Genomic DNA, 11580 nt, shown 5'->3' with positions numbered 1-11580 from the left:
GGGGGGCGTGTCAGGTCAAAAGGCGTTAACCCAGACTCTGTGTGCATTACACAGTAGTCAATGGGTGCAGAATTAAAAAGAAATGGAAAAATCTTGAAAATAAATGCACCCGGCAACAAGGCAAGGTAAAATAAATAGTATTGAGCTCCTCAGAAGAAGGATATTATTGTTGCTCTTGCCAAGTTGAGTGGCTCAGAAACCCATGTTGCTTTGAACTTCAGTTGTGAAATGACAAAAATGGAATCTTGTTGTTGACTGAGAATCAGTGAGAATATTGCTGGTCTGGTAATTGGTAATATGGCATGGTATCGTAGGGAGTTTACTTATTATGTACTTTGCCTACCTTTTGCAGCCTCTGTTACCTTTATTTATATTTATGGTGTCGAGAGGACAAGCAAACATCTTTCTCTTTATTGTTATGTATGCTTGTATATATACTAGTTTTCTTTAATGTTTCTCCTACTGCTCCAGCAGTTGAAAATATCTCATCGGAGATGTTGGTCTTCTGAGATTTATTATTGTTATTTTTCTGCCTTTCCTGCCCTGCTTCTTCGTGTGTTTTTAAAAATTAATTAATTAATGTAGGTGATTTTACTCCCCCTTCCTGTCTGTTAGGGCCAACCTTGGCTGAGAGAGATACAACATCATACTAGAAAGATAGATACTAGATAACAATTTTTCCCCTCTAAGGAATCAACACTAGGTCTCCTGCTTGCGACTGCGAAGCTCTTAACCGCTACACCACGGACGTTGGTTCTCTTCCGCTGTATCCATCTAATCTTTGGTTGTATGCTCTCTCATTGATGCATCACTTTTTGCCGATTGAAAGAATGTATACTTTTTCTCAAGACTGTTGGCATTCTTAAGGATTAATTTTAGATTCAAAATCATTATAGTCAGGCACGAATAATTCAAATACATCAGGTTTTGACAAATTTCTTTGACTCATCGATAATTCGGGTTAAAAGCTAATGGTAATTAAAAACTGAATAGGCATCAGTCTGGGAATGGCAATTTGTACGAGCTATTCATGATTTTAAGTTTTTTGTGTTCGTGTTGTCTGTGCCCAATTTTATCAGCTCTTTTAATGGTTTTTAAATTTTTTCATGAAACCCCCTATTTATATAGCGTGCCATTTAATTTGATGTTGTTCCCACCTTTTTAAAAAATGCAAATGTGTTCGAGTGTGTCTCTACCAAAACCGAATAGGCCCTACTGACAATGGCCGACCCCTTGTGTGTGATTCCTTAATTTACATGCAAGTAATATCCTGTACTTTTTCTTAATAAATTACACATATTTAGGGTTAAAACGGCCAATCTTTTGATAGGTTAACACACGTCTTTTTTTTTTTTTTGGTTAATTTTTGTGGTTGTTTATGTGCTGTTCTAATTTTGATTTCATTCTGTTATGAAACTTTTATTTTTCACGTTTTACATCCTGTGTGGCTACAAATGAAATTCTGGTCGCTTAAAACAGAACACAAGAAATTCTGGTGCTTTAGTTTAACCCTATTCATACGCCCTGGCGTCATTTTGTACCCCCGGGTTGTATTCTTCACATTTTAGAATACTTCTAAAGATCTCTTTGCGAAGATCTCTTTGAAACTTTCAGTATTTCTCAAAAAATCATTTTGACAGACTGCTATGCAAAGCATACGGATTGGATGCAAAAATGGCAACAAACGCAGATGCTAGTATAGTGCTGTTGAAATTGCCCAAAATATGGTTCTATGTAAGGACTGTAGTAGGTTGGAAGGCGTTATTCTATGGGCTGTTTTCAGAACATACCTACTGTTGCACGTGTGTTTATTAGGTCAGTAGAGAGAGAGTTGAGATAGAAAGACATGGAACGAGGAAGACAGGGTTTGGGAGGGAGACTGAAGCATTGTATGTGTGTTTGTTTGTGAATGTGTTTGTGTGTGTATCAGAGAGAGAGAGAGACAGAGAGACAGAGAGAGAGAGAGAGAGATGATCTTAAAAGATATTTGTTATCTGTAGTACATTTATTCTATATATTTTTTATTTTTGTCTAGTGTGTCCTGAGCTATTTTGGACTGAATGATGGCATTGGCAAACTTCATGCTCAGCTCAGAGATAATTTCCTGACCCTCAGTGATACAAAGCTGGTTGAAAATGATGATGTCGTAGTCAAAGTGAGTTCACTTTGCTGTTTTCCATTTTTCCCTTTTCATATATATGGTCACCACTTTGATTTGAAAAATCAGTAGATAGATACTTGCTGATCCACCATGTGAATGTTTATAAATCAGAAAAGGGCTCACCTTCAGTAACATCAATGAGAGTATTATGAGTTTGTGAAATGGTTGCTTGTCTTGGAAATGAAATTAATAAAATCTGAGAAATTGTAGCCTACATTTAAAAGAAATTCTTTTTGATGGGGTCTTTTAGGGACAAAAAACAGCCTCGAATTTTTCAGACTGTCTCTTTCCTGTCTTTCAATCTTTTATTATGTCTTGAGATAGAAGTTGTTGAAAATATTCCTCTCTCAAATACTTTAATACAAGCAGATATATATATATATATATATATAATGATTGGCTAATTTCTGCACTGTAGGTTTTTAAAATTTTATTTTGACATCTGATGAACTTTGAACTTCCGGCTGCATTGTTACACAGATTGGCAACTTGCTTTTGTTATCGAAATCTAGAGTTTGAAACAGAAGGAAAAACTTACTATTCACTCTTAAATATGTTGCCTTTGACAGGATTTCCCACTCATCTGGAATAAGAGTTAACTGCAGAACTCAGTATGATATCAAGAGATAAGACATTAATTTGTGAATGTTTTTCTATTGTGTCCATAGTTTTCAGTATGAATGAAGAAATAAAAAAACAAAAATGGGGAGTTTTTTCTTTTCAGCCATTTTCCATTTGAACTCTTTACAGCATCCAAACTTTTGTCCAGTATACAATTTGACTCCAGAGATCATAACAACAATTGCTCCAGAAGTGAGAAATCGTGGAATTGATGTGGGAGCATGTATGTTGTTAGAGTCATCAGATGGAAAAATATTACTCTCTCGTCGTGGTCTCCATCTCCGAACATTTCCAGGGCTCTGGACACCTCCAGGTATGTATCCGTGTTTGATGTTTCTGGACAGATAATATATAAGAGGTGACCAGATAATCATCTCGTCAGTGGGGTCATTTAATATCAATATATATATAAAATAATGTCATTCAGTGTCAAATGATGACAGCTTTACTTCATAATGCTGGTTAGTTAAGAATACAGGTAATATAGATTAAATATATATATAATATATATATGTACGGGAAAAACCAGCGATGTCAGTTTTTTTTTTCTCCGGATTATTGTCCCAGCATGATGCCTGGCTGGGTCTGCGTTAGTCCATCTATGTCACATATGGAAAAACCGGCGATGCCGGTCTCTGTGAGAATGAGAAAATATAGCCCACAATGGAAGAACCAGCGATATCACAATGTTAACAACGGAAAACCAGCGATGGCAAGCATTTTTTTCTTTGTTGCATCCCCTTGGGACCTATCAGTGGTCATATTTCAGTGAAAAATGGTGATATGGTATAGGTTTTACGCCCCTGTCAACACTATTAAATTATTTAGGGAGGCGGGACCTGCGAGTTTAACGTCCATTCCTGAAAGGACCGAGCCAAATAGAAAATTCCTGTAAAGTGCCTTTCCCAACCTTTCTAATTTCAAATAGTGGAAAAGTAGGAAAAATGTTTATATATGTGTAAAAATCAGTAGCACTGCCGGTTGAAGCACCAGCTGTCGACTACCCCTAAGATCTAGCAAGGGAATGCAAAGAAGAAAAAGAAGAACCTGAGAGAGACTTGGAAAAGAATGATAAAGTTGAGGAGAAAAAAGTCTGAAAAAGAAAGGCACAATAACTGATAAATTGGCTGTGGGTAATGATCTATGTAATGAAAAGATGCCATTAAATTGTTTATAATTAATTATGGTGTATGTTGAACTTGATCCCCTTCTATACAATAACAGGATTTGGCTGTAACAAGAATATCATTTTGTCCCCAGTGGTCCCATAATTGCTGGGGCCATTCGGTTGTACTGCTTTGTTATTGTTTGAATTACCTATTAAATTTTCTATCTTCAGTGTATTGACATTTGTGTTATAGTCACTTTTTTCTAATATTAACTAATGGAGAAAGTGTTGGTATTTTTTTTCAGGTGGTCATGTTGAGGATAGAGAAACTGTAAGTTGGATAATTGTATATTTTGGAAAAGTTGATTGAGTAACTTGTCTGTTTCGGTTGTCTATTTTATAATATAAAGCTTTCGATGTTAACATTTAGAAGTATTTTATGTTCGTCCTCTGACTAGCAAGTTAATTGTTTCAGTACACGACAACCATTGTTAGTTCAGTGTGTACAAAGTTCAGCTTTGTAATCTATTTCTTTTTCCTTATATTCAATGACTTGTCGTGTGGCTGTGCTCCTATCACACTCCTTCTCTACTATTTATTTCATTTTATGCTTTTTGTTGTTACATATGTTTCTTCCTCTAGAACACCTCTTGTTGCTTTGGAAAATAATAATAACAAAAACCTTCCTAACATGAGAATTCAAGTTTGACTGAACAGTGATGTTAAAAGTGTTTGTTGGTACATTAAGATTCTTCTCAATGAATAACAATTTATTGATGCTTTTCAGTTGTTAGAGGCAGGATTGAGAGAGCTTAACGAAGAAGTAGGACTCTCAATCACACCAAAGGACTGTATCGAAGAAAAAATTGATCTGCTGGCACTGTGGGAGGTGAGACAGGTTAAAAAAAATTTCTGCCATTTACTCAAACAAACCCAGGTTTGCTTCTTCTTTCTTATCAAACATCTATCGTCTTTATCTCCTCTCTTTCTATTTAGTGTTTGTTGCTCTCTTGTAACGCCTCTAGTCTTCAGCATTTATACGATCTACTTAAACTAAACTAAAATTCAGCTTGTTGAAAGCCAGGATAAAGGAGGATGAATGGGCTTTGGGCGAGCACTTTGTACCTCTAATCACCCAAATGCTTATTTATGCTTTAGAAATGCAAAGGAAAACATGTATCGATTAAAAAACCCAGAAGACAGCAGGCCTTTCGTAGATGGAAGGAGTCACTCCACAGGAAGATGTTTCTTTGTTTAGAGGACCCATGACATCTTGTAACTAAACCAGAGGACCATGACACGTGAAATGTGAGAACTGCATGAAAAAAAGTAAGGCTGCTCAGATAGAGACTGAGATGCAAGTGTAAGACCTTATTTGGACTCCGGGAGATGGAATGGATACAGGGAAGAAAGAAGAATTTGTTCATAAGGGTTGACAGGGTTGTATTTAGGCTACAAGAATGAGAAAGAACTGTATAGCCGAGGAATAGCAATTAAGGTGTCAAAGATGGCATGTAATGCTCTTGTCAGATGCAAGGCACATGGTTCATGATAAAAAACATTGAGGAAGCAGCAAAAACTATTTAACAGAAAAGAATCAACAAAACTGCAGGACCTGACAACATTCCAGGCATTAAAGACTTTTATAAAAATCAGTACTTCAATAACCCACTTCGCGTCTTCTTTTGGAAGAGGAATAAATATACGGGGAATTGAAAGAGAGCTAACTCAGTCAGATGCACTAGAAGGCAATCTTAATAAGCAAAAGCAGTAATTACAGAAAAATCATGTTTTTATCAGTTCTTGGAGTAGTTTTGAGAAAGATCATTCTGTGCAGGATTTGAGACAGGAGCAGAACTTCAATTGAGAGTTGAGCAAGTTTGTTATCCCCACAGTAATTTAATTAAGCCTTGAAGGTGAATTTTGCATTTGTAATTGTATGAGTTGAATAAACTTTCAGCACAGCACAGTTAATTAAGAAGTGGTTGGCCTACCTTCAAATTTAATATCCATCTCTAGCAGAAGGACAGAAATAAGTAAGCTCTCAGCCTAAAACAATTCCCCAGACAAACCAAGTTAACACTTTGCTGTCACTTGGCGCAACGACGCAACGGTGAAAATTGAGATTGGGATTGCAGCTGGCTGCTCTATATCGGTCATCTGGTTCATCCTGGTAATGGAGATGCTACTGAGATCTGCAGAATGCTGTGAAGAAGAAGCAAAGGTGAGATCACCAAAGAAAGCCTTTATGGATGATGTGACCCTACTGACAAGAGATGGAGACACAATGCAAAGTGTGTTGAATCGGCTCGATAAGCTTATCACCTGGGCCAGGATGAAGTTTAAAGCTAAAAAGTCTAGAAGCCTGACTATTAACAAAGGAAAACAGAAGCAACTGAAGTTCACAATTGCAGGGGAGCAAATGCCCACAGTAAAAGAACAACCCGTGAAAAGTTTGGGTCGGTGGTACTCAGGAACTCTGTCTGATAGGAGTCAAGGCGTGGAAATCATGAAGCAGGCTGAAAATGGGCTGAAAGCAATTGACCAGACAAAGCTTCCAGGAAAGCACAAGATATGGTGTCTACAGTTTGCCCTCTACCCTCGATTGGCGTGGCCACTGACAATGTATGAAGTTGCTTTGTCAAGAGTTGAGATGATCGAAAGAAAGTGTAACAGCTACATCAGGAAGTGGCTGGGGCTACCCCGTACCATTAACACGTCATCCCTGTACAGACATAGAGGTGCGCTTCAACTACCTCTCACGTCAATTGTGGAGATCTACAAAGCAGGCAAGATTAGAACCGTTTTGATGTTGAGAGAATCAAGGGATAAGGAGATCAGTGGAAAACCTCCAGATGTCAAAACAGCCAGAAAGTGGAAGGCAGAAGTTGCAGCTAACGAGATCATCTCTGCATTGGAGCACGGGGACATTGTCGGTCCAGCGCAACCTGACAGATTAGGGCTAGGTAATGGCGACTTTAGACCTTTCAGGAAAATGTCTCAGCGAGACAGAAGAAAAGCTGCAACAAGACATATGCAAAAGATGGAGGCAGAAAGGCGAGAAATTCATCTCATCCAGTGTAGCCAGCAAGGACAAATGACCAGATGGGAAGAGCATGTTGTGGAAAGAAAAGTCGGGTGGAGTGACATCTGGAAGTGGAATACATCAAGGCTGAGCTTTCTTCTCCGGTCTACGTATGATGTTCTGCCTTCACCGGTGAACCTTGTCAGATGGAAGGTACAGGAGGACAACAAGTGTAGATGCGGTAAGCTAGGAACCATGAAGCATATTTTGTCAAACTGCAACCTAGCTCTTAACAGATACACCTGGAGACACAACGAGGTGTTGAAAGTGCTCACGAAAATGGCGACACAACAGGTGGAAGAAGGAAAATATGCCCCCAAGATACAGAAGCATGGACCCACCAAGATTGCGTTCGTTCCGCAAGGAAGCAAGGTTGCCAAAAGAAAGAAAACGAACGAAGCCATGAAAGACCAGAGCGGAGGCACATGGGAAGTAGCTGCTGACTTAAAAGGCTTTGAGAGATTCTTCCCCATTCCAACTACGAAAAAGCCAGACATTGTGTTATGGGAGGAAAAAGACAAAGAGGTACACTTGGTAGAGCTCACGGTGCCCCACGAGGACAATATCTATGCCGCTCATGAGCGGAAAGAAAACCGTTACGAGGCACTCGTCGAACAATGTGAGGAGGCAGGATGGAAGGCAACCCATTTTCCGGTAGAGGTAGGATGCAGAGGTTTTGTAGCAACAAGCGCCCGTAAGTGGATGAGAGTGGCAGGACTTACTGCAAAGAAAAGCAACGAACTCACAAACTCCCTTCAGGAGACAGCAGAGAAAGCCAGTCATTGGATCTGGTTGAAGCGAGAGGACTCAAGCTGGAATGAATCCTAAAGTTGGCAGCAGAGGAAAACAGTCGAACTAACATGGAGACCTCACATCGGTGAGGGGGCTCGGTGCGTCAGAAAAGCTGTAGAGAGGAAGAGCCCGAAACAGCGACGCATTCTCTCCTGATGATCTCCATGCTAGAGTCCGGGATACGGAGCGTTCGACGGTGAGCAGTGCATACGGCTGTTTAGACTACGTATCCGTTCCGGTCACCTGTCTGCGCCAGGCTTAATAAGTTCATTGCAGTCACTCTCCTGGTTGTGTGACCAGATGGGTATTTTGTACTGCTGGCTGTGTGACTGCAAAGTGTTAAAGAATTTTACATTTAGGATTGGAACCAGGGTCTTGATACCATGATACTAACTAAGCTAATGACCCCCCCATTAGGCTGGCTTAGGAGGACTTGGACTAATGGGGGATGACCTGGAGAAGAAAGTTCTGAAGAGAGATATATATATATATCTAGAGGGACCATACTTGTGGCGTATGAGCCTTTTGAGATTATGAAACTTGATGACGATGGTGATGATTGTACCTTGTGTGCACCATCTCTTAAAAAAGAATTAATTTTTTATATTGAGATGAATCTCAAAGGCATCTGAAGAGCACATCTGTAACACTTGAACCTTTGTTTGATTGTTTTCATCAGATTTGTTGCTTTCCTGTATTTAATATTTCTCCTTTTCTCTCTATTTTTTAGTCTGTGTACCCACCAAAGCTGTCTGTTGGACCACCAAAGCGCCATCATATTGTTGTATATTTTCATGCAAAACTGAGAAAAGAATTGACTGCCATTGCCATGGAAGAAAGAACTAAGATAGACCCAAATGAAGTATTATCATGTGCTTGGTTGAACAAAGACTTGGTCTCAGCTATAGCACAATCGTATGACGAGGACCACAATGAAGGGATGAAGATTGACCACCTGCCACCAACATTTAGGTGAGTGACAATGAGCTCTGCCTCTTCCTCACAGTTATTGGATATGCTTTCAGTCTCGGGCTTTTTGTTATATTTTGATTTTTTAAAGTCGGTACTCTGTCTTTTCTTTGCTTGTTAAAGAGCTATGGTACCGTACTTAATTTGACCATACAAATTATTTTCCATGCTTGAAATTTATATTTGCATGCTAAAGAGCAAATTTACAGTATTCGGTTCTTTAAAAAAGTTAAGAATTGCCTCCCAAGGAAGTGGGTGCGTTAAACTCTGTTTGCAAAGAGTTCAGATGGCATTATACAATTCTCACTAAAAAAGTTGGATGTAGGGCCTACATTGTTGTACCTCATCAGAAAAACTGATATATATGGCAAGTTGTCATACAATGAAAATGCATCTTTTTGATATATAATATGTGAAGTGTGGTGTTGTAATCAGGCACTTGAGAAAATATTGAAATAAAAAATGTTGGCTTTTTTTGGCTGGTTTGACAATTTTTATCGAATTTTGTTTTTTTGGCTCAACACCTTTGCTGTCCATTTAAAAACACATTTTTATGTGTATTTACTGAAAAATGTTGATTAAAGGCACAAAAAATATATACATTTTCAGTTTTTAAGGACTCTCAAACTTTGGAAATCACCAAATTTTGACTGCCATTTTCTTGTTAATTTTACCACTGAAATCAGGTAACCCCCCTCTTTCAATCAATATATATATATATATCGGCTTTTATTTCTCGATAGATGGGTAATTTTTTCCTTAAAAATATAGACAAATGAACAAGCTTTAAGATTACACCAATACCTCGAAATGCCCCAAAATTGACAAGTGCCTGATTCCACTGTGTCGTAATACATATATATTATATGTTAAAGAAAGAAATCTGGTGATGAAAAATAAATCTAAATAAAAATTTATCTTTTCAGCTTCTAACTGTGTGAAATCTTTGTTTTAAAGGGCTCTTACTCTAAATGCAAACAAGGAGCAGTATGTGGCGGATCTCCAAACAGAACCACTGTTCTCCATCCACAAGGACTCTGCTTCACAAAGCGACACTGAGAGGGTTAGCACCGGGACAAAGTTTGCCTTACAGCAGCTACTGAGCATGTCAACCGCACAGAAATGAAAGTAATCTATTTATAGTAGTCTAGTTTATGTTCAATTCTTTCAGATTTTAAATTTTATTCTATGCACAGATGTTCATCTCTCCTCTTTGTTATGTGGTCTTATTTAATCATTTTTACGGTGACTAGATGGAAACTATTTCAAAATTAATGGTGGTACAGTGGAACTCAGTTTTAATGAACTCGGATTCAACGAAAACTCGAATTCAACTAAAGGAGTTGGATTCCCCAAAATTTTTATTCATAAAAATCAATAAAAGTAAGTCGGATTCAATGAACACATAAATGAGCAAGCTCGGATTTCAACGAAGTTGTTTGCAGGGCGAACTGCTTATGCGACCAATCAGTGGCCTCCTTTCATACTTGTTAGCACACACCAATGTCTTAACGCGTGTCACATACATGTGACGTGTGGCTGTGTGTGCATGTGTTGTTGATGTGTTATTTTGTACATCTTGAAGGCACAAACACACTAGAGAATTCAACATATATTGATGTATAGAACGATAACACATGTGCTAAGATTCTGCAGCTAGGGAAGCCATATTTTTATTCTCGTCGTTTTGTTATCGTGGCCAGGTACAACAAATTCGTGATATGCCTGTTAGGCTAATAATGGATATTATTGTTACTATGACAGATTGCATATCAACATCCTTTCATTCCTTTTTTTTTTAAACATTAAAGTTACCAATCATGTCAATTTCCAGATAACAAAATGTATCTTTTGTATGCTACAAGTATTCTTTACTTTAACTTACTGTTACCATTAGTGTTAGTATTTTATGTTTTGTCTTTATTTTATGAAAAGCTGTTAAATGTATTTATTTATTTGTTAAAAAAAAAAAAGAATAGGCATATTTCTCCTCTTTCTCTTTTCTTTCAAACAAGAAAAAAAAATGATAATCAGTCGCACATAACTCTCGATTAATTACCTTGAGTTACTACATGGAATAAACTCTTACTGATTGCTATTTTCAGTATTAGACACATTAAATGTCATCCAGGATTGAAAAGACTACTAATGATTAATTAATTAACCCTAAAATTATTCATGTGTGGTATCTTATGGTCATCACAAATATCTTAATACCAGTAATTTAGTTATAACAGTTTAGGACTGTCTTGTGCTTTGGGAATCTTCAGTCCACTAAGTAAAAAGTAAAATTAACTGAAAAAGTGTGTCCAGTGGGTCTGAAGTAAACAAAACTTTTAACAGTGGCAAAATGATAGAGTTAAAAGTTACTGATTTGGTTGGACCCTTCAACCTGTAGGATATTATTTCTAAAGAAAAATTATCATTGGTTGATCTTTATCAACCTTAAAAAAATGATCAGTCACTCTAAGAGTGTTGCATTTAGTAGTGTTAAGTGCAAAAATTACCTGTTGTTTGCTACCGTGGAAACCTGATATAACAGGGATGGTGGGACCAGAGAAAAAGTCCTGTTATATCAGATTCCTGTTAAAATCAGAAATACAAGGGAAGAAAGCATTTATGGACTAATCCTTCTGTATTTATTCATGGGTAGTTTCCCTTGCCACAAGTGCCCACGAACAGGGGTTTTGGCCATTGTCAGGTCTGCGCATGACACATTATGCGTGCATGTAGCTAGGCTAAGGACTAGAAGACCGAAGTGTGCAGCACACCGAAGCCCTCCCTCGCTTCTCCCGATGTGTGTGCTTGCTAAGTTGCTTGCAGCAGTAGCGTGGCTTGCTCAAT

At 38.0% G+C, this 11580-nt stretch overlaps 1 protein-coding gene across 1 annotated transcript in view; it reads left to right on the top strand.

The window, feature by feature from the left end:
- LOC101858783 (nucleoside diphosphate-linked moiety X motif 17) overlaps positions 1-11021 on the top strand; it is a 15050-nt gene extending 4029 nt beyond the window's left edge. The window contains exons 3-8 of the mRNA XM_005099379.3: positions 2036-2155; positions 2912-3095; positions 4196-4221; positions 4678-4779; positions 8498-8739; positions 9694-11021. Of these exons, the coding sequence (XP_005099436.1) occupies positions 2036-2155; positions 2912-3095; positions 4196-4221; positions 4678-4779; positions 8498-8739; positions 9694-9862 (843 nt within the window). The 3' untranslated portion in view covers positions 9863-11021. The remainder of the gene's footprint in view (positions 1-2035; positions 2156-2911; positions 3096-4195; positions 4222-4677; positions 4780-8497; positions 8740-9693) is intronic.
- The last annotated feature ends 559 nt before the right edge of the window (positions 11022-11580 follow it).

Source organism: Aplysia californica, unplaced genomic scaffold (assembly GCF_000002075.1).
Source record: "Aplysia californica isolate F4 #8 unplaced genomic scaffold, AplCal3.0 scaffold00211, whole genome shotgun sequence".
In the NCBI taxonomy this organism is placed as follows: Eukaryota; Metazoa; Mollusca; class Gastropoda; order Aplysiida; family Aplysiidae; genus Aplysia; species Aplysia californica.
This window is presented reverse-complemented; position numbering and strand designations above follow the sequence as displayed.